Source organism: Salvia hispanica, chromosome 5, assembly GCF_029641045.1.
Source record: "Salvia hispanica isolate PSC_SH4W2 chromosome 5, Shi_PSC_v1, whole genome shotgun sequence".
Classification (NCBI taxonomy): Eukaryota; Viridiplantae; Streptophyta; class Magnoliopsida; order Lamiales; family Lamiaceae; genus Salvia; species Salvia hispanica.
The window spans coordinates 48,296,529-48,316,557 of record NC_142696.1 but is presented as its reverse complement, the minus strand read 5'-3'; the positions used below and the strand labels follow the sequence as shown (position 1 = coordinate 48,316,557).

The window sequence follows — 20,029 nt, the reverse complement described above, 5'->3', positions numbered from 1 at the left end:
AACTAGTCAGTTGTACGCCTTCGTCTTCGACGATCATGTTGTGCATGATAATGCAGGCGTCCATTATATCAGCAACGCATTTGACATCCCACAAACGCGTTGGACCCTTAATTGCTGCCCATCGAGACTGGAGCACACCAAATGCGCGCTCCACGTCCTTGCGCGCCGACTCCTGCCGTTCCGCAAAGTAGGCCTTCTTGTCATCCGCCGCATGCCTGATCGTCTTCACAAAGACAGGCCACCTTGGGTATATCCCATCCGCCAAGTAGTAGCCCATATCATGCCGGTTGCCGTTGGCCACAAATGAGACGGCTGGACCGATGCCCTAACACTTCTCGTTGAAGAGGGGCGTCGAGTTGAGGACGTTGAGGTCGTTGTTCGACCTGGCTACCCAAAAATACGCATGCCAGATCCACAGCCGGTAATCATCTACGGCCTCGAGGATCATCGTGGGATTCTTTTCCTTGTAGCCGGTCGTGTAGGCCCCTTTCCTGACAGTTGGACAGTTCTTCCACTCCCAATGCATACAATCTATGCTGCCTAACATCCCGGGGAACCCATGTTGCTCCCCGTGCATCTGCATCAGATCCTGACAATCTTGGGGGGTAGGGCTTCGAAGGTACTGCTCACTGAAAATTTGAATCACGTCCTGACAGAAAAACTTCAGACATTCCAGAGCAGTCGTCTCACCGATGTGGAGGTACTCATCCAACATGTTTGCCGCGCCTTCGTAGGCCAACTGTCTGATTGCCGCCGTGTACTTTTGAATAGGGGTGTGGCCGGGTCTACCAGACGCATCGTGCCTGAAGCGGAAATAAAGATATCGACGCTCCAAAGCGTCAACGACACGCATAAACAACTCCCTCCGCATTCTAAAACGCCGCCTGAACATGTTGGCGGGATACCGCGGGTTCTCTGAGAAGTAGTCGTCAAATAGCCACTGATGTGTAGCTACGTGATCCTGATCAATCACTACTCGGCGATGGACAATGGGAGGAGGGCGAGGTACCGCCTGCTGTTCGACCCTTCGCATGTACCAATCTAGCTCGCGGTTCATGTAGGCCTCCATAGCCTTGTTCATCTACCGTTCGTACTCCTCAGTATCCCCACCTTTACCACCGCTACCACCACCACTAGCACCACTGCTATCACCCGCGTTACTCATCGCTCGATGTTGCTATTGTACAGAAATTTAGAGAGAGAGAAAACTCGTTAAAACAAGTGATGCAAATGAAAATGAAACTAAAATCGCGTATAAATAGGTTTTCAAAAAAAAAAATTTAAAAAAAAAACGAAAAGTGGCGCTGGCCGATCGACACGCCACAATAGCGGCCAGCACATCGGCCAGCGCCCTCAAATCGGCTAGCCAACGGTGATTTTTTCGCTGATTCGCGGCTGGCCGATTCCAATAGTTCGGCTAGCCGACCGGCTAGCGACGCGAATCGGCTAGCCAATGGGTTAGCCGCTATTGTGGATGCTCTAAAGTAAGAGAGATAAGGAGAAAAAGTGAGTAAAGTATGAGAGAAGGAAGAAAAAGTGGGAAAAGCATGAGAGATAAACTTTCCATTTTCAGAAAGTGATCTATTTTTTGTGGACGTCCTAAAATGGCAAAAGTGATCTATTTTTTGTGGACGGAGGGAGTATTAGATAGAGGGCATAGCCACGTAGGTATCTTTTCCCATTTTTATTTATCTATCAATCTATCTATCTATAAAAAGACACTAGAGTATTATTTATGGTAACTATTTTTACTTACCTTATTCTTCACTCACTTTATTTACTCATGATATATTTTTGATGATAGAGACATATAAATTCAAACAATATATTCCAAACTTAAAAATAAAACATGAAATTCATGAGATGTAGACAAACAAACTAAGTTTGGCTCCCAATGGAAATAACATTACAAACGTACATACTCCTATAATAGAAGATGGAATCAAGTGGCAATAGTGTTTAATTGGTTGGATTGATTGTGAAGTAGGTTTGTATAAAAGTGAGGCATAGCAGAAGAGTGGCGGCCGCGAGAGCTATAACAGTCCACGGGCTCCGAAAGTTGGTGTTGATTAGTTCGGCCATCCATGTCCTTGCTTTGCTAGTGCAGTGCTTCTCAATGCTCATATTCACATCCCTAAAATGGCAATCGCCCGCGAATCCATAAGTATCGACGCTTTTAACCATTTCAACCACCTCTTCATCGTTCGCCAACAAGCTGTAGGTGATGTAGAAGAAAGGAAGGTGGAGTTCCGCATACCATGCAAAGGATTCGAACTTGATATCGGTCAGACAATACGAACTTCGCCTGAAATGAACGCCCTTTGCTTTCAGATCAGTCGCGGACCACAAGGGAGTGTTCATCATTTGCCAGTTAGTTCTTGAGTCTTGCTTCCTTGTGTTCAGATTATTACATTTTTTGACAAGCCGCAAAAGATTACTCGAATTTTCTTGTGTCTCATCGAGGATGAAGCTAATGCCACGCACAGCTTCGAGTAAGTGAAGAGGCTCTTCCCCTCTCCCATTTGCCCATGGAAGTTGTGTCATCCTGTTATCCCCAAAATTATTATAGCTCAAGTATTGACACAACAATGAATTGTGATTCAGGTGAATTAAGGAGATGAGCCATAACGGAATCTGATTCTCCAGCATAAACATATCGCGTACCATGAACAATACCCCGAACACTCCCAGGCGTTCGATATAGCATATGAGGAAGCATACGTCGCGAAACATCATTTCAGCCAATTCCCCGTCCATGTAGCCATCTGCTCCGCCATAGAAATAGCGGATTTCATCTAGCCGCACACATATGGTACTCAGAAAGAAGCTTTTGCTGGTTAAGTCCCCGCAATCTATATCCTTTAGCTTGTTCTTTAGTGGCTCCACTAGATGCGACTGTGGATGCAGGCGTTGGTGGTAGGGGCCGAGGGGCACTACTACCGGCTCATAGATTTGCTTTTTGTCTTGTCGCAACTGTATTTGCACTCTGTGCAGCTTGCACCGCCGTGATTGGATGCCTACAGTGACGGATCTAGAAGTTTCTTCTTCTGTGTTTGTCATACACTCAAAAGTTCTACATGTGTCTATAGTTAATCACTGACTTACTACTAATAATGGGATATATAACGGGGATTGTGATATATGCAGAACTAATTCCTAGTACTGAACCGTCAAAGTAATAAGGACTTCATTAATAGACGACACGGAGTTCATTATAAGATTGTTCTACTTCATTCTTATTATGTTGAACTAAAAAAATGAAGGCCCCGACAGTTTGAAGCCATAAATTAGTTCGACATTGATCATCCCGGGGTAATTGTCCCTAACCTCACAAAGTTTGGTCGAAATTTGGTATTTCCGCAGTCGAATCTTATAGTTGAATAAAACAACGAACATAATAAACGACGCCGCTTTTAAATAGTACACGTTTTAAGTTTATGAGAAATACCAAATTTCTACCAAAGGTTGTGATATTAGAAGCAAATAGCTCTTTATTATTCAATCAAATCTTCTTTTTTTTATCAGCATTATCTCCACATCAGATCTCTTTCTACTCTCAAACCGTAATTACATAAAAAGAATAGTATGATAAACGAACATGGCTAGAAAAGTCACCTATTATCTTGCATTCTTGCTAGCTTGTTTTGTGGAGAGAGAGAGAGAGAGATAGAAGCTGCAGGTAAAGCTTCTTTATCTGGATCTGCCTCAAATTTAGTTCCAACTCTTTTTCCTCCGCAGAATTACTACTTCTACTTTTCTTTCTCTAATATAGAATTTGAGATTGAACAATGATTGTGCAGAAGGGAAGCATTTAAAAGTATAAGTTCGGTTCTGATGAGAGATCAAAATATCAATGTTAAATCGGTAGAAAAAGGATTCGTTGTTATTCACTTTACGGTATAGAACAAGGTTACATATTTATAGGCTAGGTACTCTCTATACAAGGTAAACCTAATTTACAATAAATGATACACTATTCTTGGCATGATGTACTCCTAAATCAAATCATATTATATCCCTGATTTCACGAGATCTTCTTCCAACACTCACCCTCAAACTAAGTGACGGAGTTTCCGATACTTAGTTTGCACAGTACTTCCTGAAATGACTTTGAGTTCATGGCCTTTGTCAAGATATCTGCTAGTTGGTCTTCAGATTTAACATAGGGCATTTCCACCACCTTTGCTTCAAGATTTTCCTTTATAAAATTTCGATCTACCTCCACATGTTTCGTTCTATCGTGTTGAACCGGGTTCTCGGAGATACTAATGGCTGCTTTATTGTCACAGAACAATCTACACGGAAGGACCAGTTGAAGATCCAATTCGGTCATAAGTCGCTGCAGCCATAGAATCTCTGTTAGTCCACTCTTGATTCCCCTAAATTCCGCTTCCGCACTTGAAAGTGCTACCACCTTCTGCTTCTTGCTTCTCCATGTCACGAGATTACCTCCTACAAAGGTAAAATATCCGGCAATAGACTTCCTGTCATTGGGGTTCCCTGGCCAATCCGCATCAGTGAAACCATGTATCTCCATATGTCCATGTTTGCCAAACATAAGACCAGGCTCAGCTGTTCCTTCAAATATCTGATAATTCTCAGAACGGCTTCCCAATGTTCTTCTTGTGGTGCATGCATAAACTGACTGACTACTCCCACGACATATGCAATATCTGGTCTAGTGTGAGATAGATAGATAAGCTTCCCAACTAGCCTATGATATTTCCCCCTGTCGGCTAGTTTTGCTCCTTCTTTCATTTGTAATCCATGGTTTTGCACCATAGGAGTGTCCCACATACTTCCTCTGATTTATGAAGATTCCCCTTTTTGATCTTAGCACCTCTATTCCCAAGAAGTACTTAAGAAGGCCTAGATCTTTCATCTCGAACTCATGAAACAAGTTCTTTCTTAGTTCAGCTATCTCCTCCTCATTGTCTCCGGTAATAATCATGTCGTCTACATATATAATCAAGCAGGTGATCTTTCCCTCCTTCTTCTTGAGGAACAGAGTGTGATCTGAATAACTCTGTTTGTATCCATATTTCTTCATAACCTCTGTGAATCTTCCGGACCATGCTCGCGGGGACTGTTTCAATCCGTATAGGGTCTTCTTGAGCTGGCAGACTTCCCCACTTAGGAACTCTTCTGTGAAGCCGGGAGGTGGCTCCATATACACAGGTTTTGATAATTCCCCGTGTAGAAATGCATTGGTCACACCAAACTGGTAGAGCGGCCAATCCTTATTAGCAGCAATCGAAAACAACACCCTCACGGTGTTAATCTTAGCAACTAGTGAGAACGTCTCAGAATAATCCACACCATATGTCTGAGTGTATCCTTTCGCTACAAGCCGTGCCTTATATCTCTCAACTGACCCATCTGGTCTCCTCTTAATTGTGAACACCCATCTGCACCCTACCGTCTTTGCTCCTTCTTTGCAAAAATGGGTCATGGCATTGTTAACAAATTCCCTCCCATTATCTGACCTAAGGGTTTTTATAGTTGTATGAAATTGTGTTTGGATCAATTTAAAGAAAGAGGCAAATATATCAAACACATCAGATTTATTTTTCCCAAAATATATCCATGTCATCCTAGTGCAGTCATCAACAAATATCACGTAGTATCGAAAACCATTTCCACCAACAATTGGTACAGGACCCCAAACATCAGAATGTACCAAAGAAAACATGGATTTCATACGAGTGTTTGTAGGTTTAAACGACTGTCTGTGGCTCTTGGCCAAAACACAAGTTTCACATGAAAAATCAGAAGAAATTGAAAGGTTCGGATAAAGCAATTTAAAGTAACCAAGAGAAGGGTGTCCTAGTCTTTGGTGCCAGAGCCAAGTTTCCTGTTTCATGGATCCATGAGCCATCATTGCACTGCCAGTTTGAGCCATCTCGTCGACGTAATAGAGCCCCTGCTTCTCAGTGCCACGCCCAAGAATCCTCCTCGTCTGAATATCCTGTAAAATACAAAAGTCAGGATTCATCATGAGTGTACAATTCAACTCTTTAGTCACAACTAATAGACATCAATCTCTGGGATAGAGTAGGAACATATAAACAGTTCGTGAGCCGGAGAGTAGGTGATATTTCAACAGTACCCGCCCCTACAACAGTAATGAATTCCCCATTCGCAGTCCTAATGTAGGATTTAGTAATATCATGTAGGTCAATAAAATCACTCTTATAAGGTGTCATGGTATCAGTTGCCCCACAATCAAATATCCAACCCTTAGAATTCGTATCACTAGAAACATGAAACACAGCGGAAATCATTTATAAGGGTGCAAATTGATTAATAGACACAAAGTTGGGGCTGGTATGCAATTTTCGGATATGTGGGGTATTTCTAGCAAATTTCAGAAAGCCAGGGGGTTCAAATATAATGGGATGGGGTTCCTTTTTATATTTTTCATTCTCTGGGGGTGTAAAATCAGAATCAATAAAAGAGTATTTAGGGTTTGGTTGTCTACCAAACCCGTTACCTCCTTTTCCGCCGTCGCCCGTCGTCTCAGCCCATTCCGCAAAATTGCCGGTGCCCCGTATGTTGCCGTCGACCGGTGGGCTCGCCTGATGCTTCCCCGCCCCTGGTCCGGTCGTTTCCCCATGGTTTCCGGCTTCAATTCGCCGCAATCCTCCATCGTCGGTTACCCCAATTGCCATTTTCGCCTGACCTTGGGTAGCCCTTGCCTTCTGTCGTTCTTCCCACCATTCTGGGTATCCCAATCGCTTGAAACAGGTTTCCCATGTGTGCTTTTGCTTCCCACAGTTGGAACACCACAATTTCGAAGTATCGGGGCGATTCCCCGCCGGTCGGCCGGTGACTGCGGAGCGTGGTGGTGGTTGGCCGTTGCGGTGTGACGGGCGGTGGCTCTGTGCGGCGAGGCCGTGGCCAATTTCTCCCCCAAATGATGAATCGGTGCCTCCACCGTTGGCTTCTCCGGCGGGTGATGGAGACGCCGGTGGCATGATGCTACGTCGAGCCGCCTCCATCTTCACCCTCCCATACGCCGCTTCTACTGATGGGGGTAGGTCCTCCTTCAAGATGTCCCGCCGGATCGAGTCATACTCCTGATTCAATCCGGTTAGGAACTTAATCAGACGTTTGTCGTTCGAATGGGTTCGAAATTGATCGATACCCTTGTCACAACAGTTGATAGGTTGTTTCTGACAACGATCTATGTTGATCCACAATCCGTGGATCCTTCGGTAATATGTCTCTAGATCGAGACTGCCCTGTTTGATGTTGATTGCTTTTTCTTCCAGGTCGTAGATGAGGTAACGATCTGCCTTGTTCTCGAACGTGACTGCAAGGTTGTCCCATAGAGCCTTGGATGTCAGATGATGTGTGAAATCGGCGACGATTTCGTTTTCAATGTTGTCGACGATCCACGAGAACACAACAAGGTCGTTCTCCTCCCACTCATCGAACCCCTTGCTCCCTGCCTCTGGAGGTTCGTTTCAGATGTATGGGTATGCCCCTCTGCCCCCTATCTTGACCTTCATCAGCCGAGACCGTAGGGGGTAATTTCTTCCATTCAACTTGAATGCTACGGTGATTCCTTTGCTATTCCTCAAACTCTTGGTATGTTCTAGATTCGGTTTGGTATCCTCCTCTGTATCTGACATTTTTCTGGTGTAGGGTTCGGTGTATTCTGGGTCGGAAAATAAAGGTCGAGAATTGGTATTTGGCTATGATGAAAGTTTTCTGAGCCAGAATCGTATCTGCTCTGAGGCCATGTTAAATCAGTAGAAAAAGGATTCGTTGTTATTCACTTTACGGTATAGAACAAGGTTACATATTTATAGGCTAGGTACTCTATATACAAGGTAAACCTAATTTACAATAAATGATACACTATTATTGGCATGATATACTCCTATATCAAATCATATTATATCCCTGATTTCACGAGATCTTCTTCCAACAATCAATGTGTGGCTATTATTCTATGTTTTGGATACTTTTGCTTTCTTTATTTATGAAGTACTCGTACTCCCTCCGTTCCGCGGTAGTTGAGTCATTTTGTCATTTCGGTACGTTACATAGTAGTTGAGTCATTTCCTTTTATAACAAAAGTCAAAACATTTCTTATCTCTTACTTTACTCTCTCTTAATTTATTCTTTCTTCATCTCTCTACCTTTTTCACTTTTTTACTTTATTCTTCCTTTATTTAATCCACTTAACACAATTTTTCTTAAATCACGTGCCGAAAAGAAATGTCTCTACTACCGCAGAATGGAGGGAGTAACTTTTTTGCTGGGCCCATGACATTTCCTTAACGTTTTCATTTTCCTCGAAATAAATAAATACCTATTTGTGTTATCAACTTTGATTGAATTAAAATATTCTTAGCATAGGAAATTAAAATAAGATATTAACCGTTAAAACGACGATTCAACCAATTTTAATTAGGTATTAGTAATATTCTCTCCATTCCAATTAAAATAGCAAATACTTCATTTGTCTCATTATCAGTGAGACGTTTCTTTTAAACTGTTGTTTTGTCTTATTACTTCATTTAGTTCTCTTACTTATTATACTTCTTTTCGCTCTAACTATTTATTACTCCATTCGTCCCAACTAAGCTGGGTCAAACTTTTGGAAACATATATTAAGAAATTGTGTTGAAATATAAGAAGGAAGAATAAAATACTACTCCTTCTGTCCTCAAAGAATATGCACTTTGACTTCAGCACGAGTTTTAATGTAGGATTGGTAAAATAAGGGAGAGGTAGAGAGAAAAAGTAATTAAAGTACTGTTAGTGAAGAATGAGTCTCATCTCATTAGAAAGAAAAGAGTTATCAAAATTGAAAAGAGTGCATATTTTTATAGGATGGATGGAGTATGAAAGATAAAAAAGAGTAAAGTAAGTGAAGAAATAAAGTAAGAGTGATCGAATGTGTTGTTTTTTTTTTCAAAAGTAAGTGACTCAACTTAGTTGAGACGGATGGAGTGTCATTTTTGAAAAATAATGGTCGAAAAGAAACGTCTTATTTATAATGGGACGGATGGACTACTCTATTGTTATTGAGTCATTTTAATTTTTAGCAAAATCGAGAAACACACCTTCAATATCCCAAAGCAACATGTGGCTTACAAAATCATCACCTTATCTAAGAAACATGTGGTCTTCACTTTGCTCAAAATCCCTCTAAAATTCACTCATTTCCATTTAGGGTTAGGGTTGAACTTTTATAACCTGAAAAAAGCACAACCCGATTAGTCCGCACTCGATTGACCCGCAACCCGAATAGGGTTGGCCCGAACCCGGTGGGCTAGCCCGATTGACATCCCTAGCCAAGAGATCCAATAGGCTGGGCCAAGAGATCCAATAGGTTGGGCCAAGAGATTATTTTGGACGCAGATTACGAAAATTGTATGTAAAGAAGTTAATAACTTGTCAACGTTTCTGATAAAGCTCGGTAATATAATTGTGTGTAAAGAGGTAGTAATAGTTTCGTTTTTCTTGTACTAATATTTTTATTTACATGTATTGATCACTCCTCCATCAATTTATAAATAATACTCCCCTCCATCTTCCCAATTTTTTCATTTATTTCCATTTCTGCCCTCCTACAAAGTTGGTCACATATCACTTTTATCATTTTTGTAATGGACTTCACATTCCGTTTCCACTTACGATTTATTATAAAAGTATAAAACTCACTTTTCATTACAATTTTTAAAATTCTTACCGGATTAAATATGACAAATTTTATTAGATAGAGGGCGTAGCCGCATAGGTATCTTTTGCCATTTTTATTTATCTATCAATCTATCTATCTATAAAACATATAGACACTAGAGTACTCCCTCCGTCCCACAAAAGATGTCACACTTTCCTTTTTAGTTTGTCCCACAAAAGATGTCACATTTCCCTTTTTGGTAAAAGTTCTCTCTCACATGAATATAAAAATTATATTTTCTCTCTCCATTTAACACACAAAACAAAACTTCCTAAAATTTCGTGCCGTCCCACAAGTGTGACATCTTTTGTGAGACGGAGGGAGTATTATTTATAGTAACTATTTTTACTTATCATAGTCTTCACTCACTTTATTTACTCATGATATATTTTTTATGATAGAGACTTATATAAATACAAACAATATATTCCAAACTTAAAAATAAAACATGAAATTCATGAGATGTAGACAAACAAACTAAGTTTGGCTCCCAATGGAAATAACATTACAAACGTACATACTCCTACAACAGAAGATGGAATCAAGTGGCAATAGTGTTTAATTGGTTGGATTGATTGTGAAGTAGGTTTGTATAAAAGTGAGGCACAGCAGAAGAGTGGCGGCCGCGAGAGCTATAACAGTCCACGGGCTCCGAAAGTTGGTGTTGATTAGTTCGGCCATCCATGTCCTTGCTTTGCTAGTGCAGTGCTTCTCAATCCTCATATTCACATCCTTAAAATGGCAATCGCCCGCGAATCCATAAGTATCGACGCTTTTAACCATTTCAACCACCTCTTCATCGTTCGCCAACAAGCTGTACAGTATGCCTTTCTCCCGCAGCACCTTTACATCTTTAGCATTGTTGATCAGAATTTTCATAAAATTAAAGTAAGCCGTCACACCCATGTTTGTATCCGTCTCAGGCGACATCTCGAATGCAATAACATTAGAGAAGAATAATTTGCTATTGTAGGTGATGTAGAAGAATGGAAGGTGGAGTTCCGCATACCATGCAAAGGATTCGAACTTGATATCCGTCAGACAATACGAACTTCGACTGAAATGAACTCCCTTTGCTTTCAGATCAGTCGCGGACCAAAAGGGAGTGTTCATCATTTGCCAGTTAGTTCTTGAGTCTTGCTTCCTTGTGTTCAGATTATTACGTTTTTTGACAAGCCGCATAAGATTACTCGAATTTTCTTGTGTCTCATCGAGGATGAAGCTAATGCCACGCACAGCTTCGAGTAAGTGAAGAGGCTCTTCCCCTCTCCCATTTGCCCATGGAAGTTGTGTCAACCTGTTATCCCCAAAAGTATCGTAGCTCAAGTATTGGCACAACAATGAATTGTGATCCGGGTGAATTAAGGAGATGAGCCATAACGGAATCTGATTCTCTAGCATAAACATATCGCGGAACATGAACAATACCCCAGACATGCCCAGGCGTTGGCAAATTAGGTGCTGAGTTTCGCCTCTTTCGATATAGTACATGAGGAAGCAGGCGTCGAGAAGCATCATTTCAGCCAATTCCCCGTCCGTGTAGCCATCTGCTCCGCCATAGAAATAGCGGATTTCATCTATCCGCTCACATATGTTACTCAAAAGGAAGCTTTTGCGGGTGGTGTCCCCGCAAACTATATCTTGTAGCTCTTTCTTAAGTGGCTCCACTAGATGCGACTGTGGATGCAGGCGTTGGTGGTAGGGGCCGAGGGGCACCACTACTGGCTCATAGATTTGCTTTTTGTCTTGTCGCAACTGTATTGGCACTCTGTGCAGCTTGCGCCGCCGTGATTCGATGCCCACTGTGACGGATCTAGAAATTTCTTCTTCTGTGTTTGTCATGCACTCAAAACTTCTGCATGTATCTATAGTTAGTCATCAACTTACTTCTAATAATGGGGTAATGGGGATTGTGATATATGCAGAACTAATTCCTAGTACAGAATCGTCGAATTGTAATACAGACTTCATTAATAGATGACACAAAGTACATTATAAGATTGTTTTAGTTCATTCTTCTTACAATGAACTAAAACAAACTAAAAAATGAAGGGTTTCGATGGTTCGAGCCAGAAATTGGGTAAAGGTCCCTAACCTCACAAATTTTGGTCGAAATTTAGTATTTTCCACGAACCTAAAATTGATAGTTAATATCATCAACATGATAGTTCAATTTGCACCAAATTAAATTTGACATGATGCAAGTCGGATATTTTATCGAATAAAACATCGAACACAATAAACGACACCGCTTTTAAGTACACGTTTTAAGTTTATTTGAAATACCAAATTTCTACCAAAAGTTTGTGATATTAGAAGCAAATAGCTCTTTAATAACCAATCAAATCTTCTTTTTTCTTAGCATTATCTCCAGACTCCACATCAGGTCTCTTTCTACCCTCAAACAGTAACTGCATAAGTATGATAAATGAAAATAGCAAGAAAAGTCACCTATTATCTTGCTAGCTTGTTTGATTGAAGCTGCAGATCAAGCTTCTTTATCTGGATTTGCCTCAAATTTAGTTCTGACTCTTTTTCCTCAGAATTACTACTTCTACTTTTCTTTCTTTAATGTAAAAATTGGTGTTTACTTATATGGAATTTGAGATTGAAGAATGATTGTGCAGAAAGTATAAGTTCGATTCTGGTGAGAGATCAAAATATCAATGATGCGTGGCTATAATTCTATGTTTATGGATACTTTTGCTTTCTTTATTTATGGAATAACTTTTTGGCTCAAAATAAAATTGGACTGGGCCAATGATATTTCCTTAAAGTTTTCATTTTCCTCGAAATAAATAAATTCCTATTTGTATTATGAACTTTGATTCAATTAAAATAAGATATTAACCGTTAAAACGACGACTCAACCAATTCTTAATTAGGTATTAGTATTCTCTCCATCCAATTAAAATAGCAAGTGATTCATTTGTCTCGTTATTAGTGAGACGTTACTTTTCTATTGTTGTTGTCTTATTACTCCATTTACTTTCTCTTACTTATTTTACTTCTCTCCGCTCTAACGTCCGTTATTACTCTCTTCGTCTCAACTAAGCTGTCAAACTTTTGGGCACATATATTAAGAAATTGTGTTGAAAAATAAGAGCAAAAAATAAAATACTACTTCATCCGTCCTCAAAGAATATGCACTTTGAGTTCGCCACGAGTTTTAATACCCACTCTGTTCCATAGTAATGGAGGCGTTTCTTTTAGGCACGAAGATTAATAAATATTGTGTTAGGAGAGTTAAGTAAAGGGAGAATAAAGTGGAAAATGAAAAAGTGGAAAGACGATGAGAGAAAAAAGTAAGAGAGAGTAAAGTAGGTGTAAAAAAATGTGTTGACTTTTACTAAAAAAGGGAATAACTCTAGGGCTTGAATGGTAGCCCTGTTAGCCCATGAAAAGCCATGAAAATCTACTGTTTAAATAAATTAACTGGTGATTAGTAGCCTCGCAACACTTGCTGAAGATCCGGTATAAACAATGCGGGTTTCATGATTCCACCGTTTACTAACACAAGAGTTGCTATAACTCTATCTCTTCCAAAACCTGGTATAGTGAAGGAGGCAAATTGCTAAAACCTTGAAAACATTGTTCTTTTACCTATTTACCCTTCTTTCTCATTCAAAACGGGGGCTGAGGCCGCGCGGCGGCAGTGGAAGAAAATTTGATGAGTTTCGCCGGAAATTTTTGAGATTGGAATCAGCTAGGAGATGCCAATATGAGGAAATTATTTTTTTATTTCCTTTCAGATCTTGTATTTTTCTATTTAATTTTTATTGTTTGAGGGAGTGAATTTTTGTGTGATATTTTAAGATTAAATTGAATTGTCTGAAACCTTTCGTGTCAAAAGCAAGCTTAGGGCGTTTTAGTCAATAGATAAATTATACTCCCTCCGTTCTATAGTAGTGGAGGCTTTACTTTTCGACACGGAGATTAAGAAAAGTTGTGTTAGATGAGTTAAGTAAATAAAGAATAAAGTAGGAAATGAAAAAGGTAGAGAGATGTAGAGAGAATAAAATAAAAGAGAGTAAAGTAGGTGGGAAGAAATGTGTTGACTTTTACCAAAAAAGGAAATGACTCTACTACTATGGAACGTACCGAAATGACAAAATGACTCTACTACTATGAAACGGAGGGAGTACATGGGTAGAATTGTCTCTTCATTTGTTTTATTTTATGATACAAAATTGAACCAAACATAGTACACAATATTTTCATAGTTTAATAAACTTCTACCAAACGCTATAAGGTGGACAAATTTTCTAACCATAAAACCTTGAAAAGCATAATATCTGTAAACTCTTGAAAACACTAATGGTGAACCAACCGCACCCCTACTATGGACTCGTACCAAAATGGTAAAATGACTCTATTTTTATGGAATGGATGGAATACAAAATTGGTAAAGTAAAAGAGAGGTAGAGAGAAAAAGTAATTAAAGTTTTATTAGTGGAGAATGGATCCCACCTCATTAGAAAGAAAAGATACGAAAATTGGAAAGTGCATATTCGTGTGGGACGGACTAAAAAAGAAAGAATGCATATTTTTATGGGACGGAGGGTCTTGTTAGGATGAGATTTTTTGGCATAATTGAGAAATGAGATGCAATCTCAGCCACTAATTCACAAGATTAACTTAATGTCAACAGCTATCACATTATGTCAACACGGGGGTATAATTGTCTTTTAATTAAATTGTATTTGAAATCATTTTCTAAAACCCTCTCTAAAACTCTAGCTGCAAATCTTCAAATCTTTAACATTCAAATCTTCAAATCTTCAATAAAATAACACTTATAATTCACATATCAATACCGAGAATATCGAATGTCAACAACTAGTATTAAAATGTCAACAACTAAAAAATAAGACTTATAATTCACATATCAATAGCCAGAATATCGAATGTCAACAACTCGTATTAAAATGTCAACAACTAACAAATGTCAACAACAACATTTTACATATAATTTATGTCAACAACAAATATTTTTATGTCAACGACCTATATTATTTATGTCAACTACGATGTCAACAACAATATTTTACAAATAATTTATGTCAACTATTTTCATGTCAACGATCTGGTATAATCAAGCTTAATTGTTCAATTAATCAAGATTTTGGGCATGAAATATATTTTCAAAATTAAAATGATCCTTCATACTAATGAATAGACTTAATGTTGGAAATGTGAAAAGTATTTACAACCTAGAAAAGGGAGAAGCTAATGCATCACACAAGCAGTATCAGATGCACACACAAAACATAATCAGGAAACCAATGAATCAAAAAAATTGATTAACAGAAACTGCATAGGTGCATAATCCATTAGCATATCAGACCATACTAGCACACGCCTCCACCATTTTAACATGAAAATTAAATCTTCCACTAAAATCATCAACCTCGTCGAATAGATCCATTATTGTTTGTTCACGTATCAACAGCCATATACAAAGACAGTACACAAACACGAAAGACTATATATTGAAGTACCAAACTAAGAAATTGTCGACGATCTGGCGTCGAAGCTCTCGGCGGAGAGGGCGATGGCGACTTCTCCGATTGTGTGGAAGACGAAGAGTTTTTTCAACATCGGCAGCGAGAGGAGGCTGCGCCGCGTGATCGGGACAATCCACGCCGTCTCGCGAGATTTTATCAGAGAGCGGCGGAAGCTGGGGTTTTCCGATGGGAAGGATCTGCTGTCGAGATTCATGTGCAGCCTCGGTGATGATGAGAATTAATTAAATCATGAAATTACCATTCTGTCATTTCATAATAAATTAATCTAAAATTATTTTTTGAGTGGCAAAATCTGGACCACTCATTTAATAAAAATGAGTGACCGATCTTGCATCTCATTTTTCAATTACCCTAAAAAATTTGTATGTAAAGAAGTTAATAGATTGTCAACGTTTGTGATAAAGCTTGGTAATATAATTGTGTGTAAAGTAGTAGTAATAGTTTCGTTTTTCTTGTAATATTTGTATTTACATATACTGATCACTCCATCAATTTATAAATAATACTCCCCTCCGTCTTCCCAACTTTTTCATTTATTTCCATTTCCGCCCTACTACAAAGTTGGTCACATATCACTTTTATCATTTTTATAATGGACTTCACATTCCGTTTCCACTTACGATTTATTATAAAACTCATTTTTCATTACAATTTTTAAAATTCTTACCGGATCAAAACATGACAAATTTTCTTAGATAGAGGGCGTAGCCGCATAGGTATCTTTTGCCATTTTTATTTATCTATCAATCTATCTATCTATAAAACATATAGACACTAGAGTAGTATTATTTATGGTAACTATTTTTACTTATCTTATTGTTCACTCACTTTATTCACTCGTGATATATTTTTTATGATAGAGACTTATATAAATACAAACAATATATTCCAAACTTAAAAATAAAACATGAAATTCATGAGGTGTAGACAAACAAACTAAGTTTGGCTCCCAATGGAAATAACATTACAAACGTACATACTCCTGCAATAGAAGATGGAATCAAGTGGCAATAGTGTTTAATTGGTGGGATTGATTGTGAAGTAGGTTTGTATAAAAGTGAGGCATAGCAGAAAAGTGGCGGCCGCGAGAGCTATAACAGACCATGGGCTCCGAAAGTTGGTGTTGATTAGTTCGGCCATCCATGTCCTTGCTTTGCTAGTGCAGTGCTTCTCAATCCTCATATTCACATCACTAAAAAAGAAATTGCTCGCAAATCCATAAGTATCGATGCTCTTAACCATTTCAACCACCTCTTCATCGTTCGCCAACATGCTGTACAATATGTCTTTCTCCCGCAGCACCTTTACATCTTTAGCGTTGCTGATCATAATTTTCATGAAATTAAAGTAAGCCGTGACGCCCATGTTTGTATCTGTCTCAGGCGACATCTCGAATGCAATAGCATTAGAGAAGAATACTTTGCTATTGTAGGTGATGTAGAAGAAAGGAAGGTGGAGTTCAGCATACCATGCAAAGGATTCGAACTTGATATCCGTCAGACAATACGAACTCCGCCTGAAATGAACGCCCTTTGCTTTCAGATCAGTCGCGGACCAAAAGGGAGTGTTCATCATTTGCCAGTTTGTTCTTGAGCCTTGCTTCCCTGTGTAAAGATTATTACATTTTTTGACAAGCCGCAAAAGATTACTCGAATATTCTTGTGTCTCATCGAGGAATAAGCTAGTGCACAGAGCTTCGAGTAAGTGAAGAGGCTCTTCCCCTCTCCCATTTGCCCATGGAAGTTGTGTCAACCTATTATCCCCAAAATTATTGTAGCTCAAGTATTGACACAACAATGAATTGTGATCCGGGTGAATTAAGGAGATGAGCCATAACGGAATCTGATTCTCCAGCATAAACATATCGCGTGCCATGAACAATACCCCGGACACTCCCAGGCGTTGGAAAATTAGGTTAAAAGTTTCACCACGTTCGATATAGCATATGAGGAAGCAGGCGTCGCGAAGCATCATTTCAGCCAATTCCCCGTCCGTGTAGCCATCTGCTCCGCCATAGAAATAGCGGATTTCATCTAGCCGCGCACATATGCTACACAGAAAGAGGCTTTTGCTGGTGAAGTCCCCGCAAACTATATCCTTTAGCTTGTTCTTGAGTGGCTCCACTAGATGCGACTGTGGATGCAGGCGATGGTGGTAGGGGCCGAGGGGCACCACTACCGGCTCATAGATTTGCTTTTTGCCTTGTCGCAACTGTATTGGCACTCTGTGCAGCTTGCGCCGCCGTGATTGGACAGTGACGGATCTAGAAGTTTCTTCTTCTCTGTTTGTCATACACTCAAAAGTTCTACATGTGTCTATAGTTAGTCACTGACTTACATCTAATAATGGGATATATAACGGGGATTGTGATATATGCAGAACTAATTCCTAGTACTGAACTGTCAAAGTAATAAGGACTTCATTAATAGACGACACGAAGTTCATTATAAGATTGTTCTACTTCATTCTTCTTATATTGAACTAAAAAAATGAAGGCTCCGACAGTTCGAAGCATAAATTCGTTCGACATTGATCATCCTGGGGTAATTGTCCCTAACCTCACAAAGTTTGGTAGAAATTTGGTATTTTCCGCAAGTCGGATCTTATAGTTGAATAAAACAACGAACATAATAAACGACGCCGCTTTTATATAGTACTCCTTCCGTCCGCCATTAGGAGTCCCGGTCACTTTTGCACACTCGTTTTGTAAAAGTGATAATAAATAGTTAAAGTAGAGAAATGGTAAAGTAAGATGGAGAATAATGTTGATAAGAGTCGTCTTAACATTATTCTTCCTCGTCATTTCTTCACTTTAACTATTTATTATCATTTTTACAAAACAAGTGCGCAAAAGTGACTTGGATTCCTAATAGCGGACGGAGGGAGTACACGTTTTAAGTTTATGAGAAATACCAAATTTCTACCAAAGGTTGTGATATTAGAAGCAAATAGCTCTTTAATATTCAATCAAATCTTCTTTTTTATCAGCATTATCTCCACATCAGGTCTCTTTCTACTCTAAACCGTAATTACATAATAAGAATAGTATGATAAACGAACATGGCTAGAAAAGTCACCTATTATCTTGCATTCTTGCTAGCTTGTTTGGTGGAGAGAGAGAGAGCGATTGAAGCTGCAGATCAAGCTCCTCTATCTGGATCTGCCTCAAATTTAGTTCCGAATCTTTCTTTAATGTAAAATTGATTTTTACTAATATAGAATTTGAGATGAATGATTGTGCAGAAGGGAAGCATTTAAGTATGAGTTCGGTTCTGGTGAGATGTGTGGCTATAATTGTTACGTACGATCAAAATATCAATGATGTTTTATTTTTACAACTACTATCATTTATTAGGCTCGAACTAAAATTGTTACATATGATCAAAATATAATGATGTTTTATTTTTACAACTACTATCATTTATTAGGCTCAAACTAAAATTATAGAGTGAATTTTAAAAATGGTCCTGTACTATGGGTTTATCTTGAAAATAGTCCCTGGACTTTAAAAATATCACCAGTAGTCCCTGAACTAAGGGTTAATATAAAAAACGGTCTTTTTGCACTGTTTTGAGACGAAAATGCCCTTTTGAGGGGTTTTGGAGGGTTTGGGCAATTTGGTCTTTTTACACTTTTAACATGTTAAAACTGATATTATTTCAGTTATGTATTAAATCTGATATTATTTCAAAATTATCATTTTTCTTCTCTTTTGTCATCTGTTTCTTTATTTCAATATTAGATTTAATTTTACAAAATTAAATTTTAAATTTCAGTTTTTAAATATCAATAAATTTTTTTAATTATAAAAATTAATAAATAACAAAAATTAATAGTCATAATCAATATTTGATAGTGTCTAATATTTAATCAATAAGATATGACAACGCTTTAGTTTTAATCAATATTTAATAGCTTTAATCATAAATAGATCATATAACACGATTTATTCAGAAATAAATATGTATCTAATGCAAAACTAATATAGTTTTCGTTTATTAATTTGAAAACAATCAAAATGACTAGAAAATTTCAACAAAAATAATCCTATATAAAATTTTTAGTCAACTTCATAATATTCAATCACAAGCAATTATAACAACCGAACGAAGGCTAAATAGAATAGCTCTTATTTTTCCATCATGATTAATACTATTATTTTTCGGTACTTCTTCAATTCAGCTGAATATTATACTCCCTCCGTCCCAAGATAAGTGACCTACTTCTTTTGGGCACGAGATTTAAGGAATGGTATTTAAATAAGTTAAAGTGGAGAGAGTAAAGTATGAGAGAGGGAAAAGTAGAGGAGAGAAGAGAGAATAAAGTATGTGGGGAATAAAGTAAGAGAGATGACTTTTTGCTAAAAATTGAAATAGGTCACTTATAGTGGGACACCCCAAAAAAGAATACAAGTCACTTAACTTGGGTCGGAGGGAGTATTAAATAACAAAAATTAATAGTTTTAATCAATATTTATAATGTCCATGAATTAATAGTTTTAATTAAAAAAATTTATTGATATTTAAAAATCAAATTTAAAATTTAATTTTATAAATTAAATCTAATATTGAAATAAAGAAACAAAGTGAAAGATGACAAAAAGAAAGAAGAATGATAATTTTGAAATAATATCAGAGTTAATACATAACTGAAATAATATCAGATTTAAAATGTTAAAAGTGTGAAAAGACCAAATTGTCCAAATCCCCCAAAACCCCTCAAAAGGGCATTTTCGTCTCGAAACAGTGCAAAAGGACCGTTTTTGATATTAACACTTAGTCCAGGACTATTGATGATATTT

At 38.3% G+C, this 20,029-nt stretch overlaps 4 protein-coding genes across 4 annotated transcripts; all 4 read right to left on the bottom strand.

Annotated features, from left to right (window-relative positions):
- Positions 1-1,832: 1,832 nt before the first annotated feature.
- Positions 1,833-3,212, bottom strand: LOC125188154 (uncharacterized). Its single transcript, XM_048084906.2, has one exon. It carries the CDS (start codon positions 3,058-3,060, stop codon positions 1,960-1,962), a length of 1,101 nt encoding a protein of 366 aa, XP_047940863.1. The 5' UTR covers positions 3,061-3,212; the 3' UTR covers positions 1,833-1,959.
- An 845-nt stretch (positions 3,213-4,057) lies between these two features.
- Positions 4,058-7,637, bottom strand: LOC148926956 (uncharacterized). The gene is made up of 5 exons (XM_089059311.1): positions 7,589-7,637; positions 6,494-7,456; positions 6,063-6,115; positions 4,800-5,968; positions 4,058-4,673 (listed from the first exon to the last, which is right to left on the bottom strand). Exons 1-5 carry the CDS (start codon positions 7,635-7,637, stop codon positions 4,058-4,060), a joined length of 2,850 nt encoding a protein of 949 aa, XP_088915437.1.
- A 2,528-nt stretch (positions 7,638-10,165) lies between these two features.
- LOC125191220 (UPF0481 protein At3g47200-like) lies at positions 10,166-12,347 on the bottom strand. The gene is made up of 2 exons (XM_048088730.2): positions 12,152-12,347; positions 10,166-11,555 (listed from the first exon to the last, which is right to left on the bottom strand). Exon 2 carries the CDS (start codon positions 11,540-11,542, stop codon positions 10,259-10,261), a length of 1,284 nt encoding a protein of 427 aa, XP_047944687.1. The 5' UTR covers positions 11,543-11,555; positions 12,152-12,347; the 3' UTR covers positions 10,166-10,258.
- Positions 12,348-16,112: 3,765 nt separating this feature from the next.
- On the bottom strand, positions 16,113-18,464 carry LOC125186974 (UPF0481 protein At3g47200-like). Its single transcript, XM_048083466.2, has 2 exons — positions 18,306-18,464; positions 16,113-17,533 (listed from the first exon to the last, which is right to left on the bottom strand). Exons 1-2 carry the CDS (start codon positions 18,317-18,319, stop codon positions 16,246-16,248), a joined length of 1,302 nt encoding a protein of 433 aa, XP_047939423.1. The 5' UTR covers positions 18,320-18,464; the 3' UTR covers positions 16,113-16,245.
- Between the last annotated feature and the right edge of the window lie 1,565 nt (positions 18,465-20,029).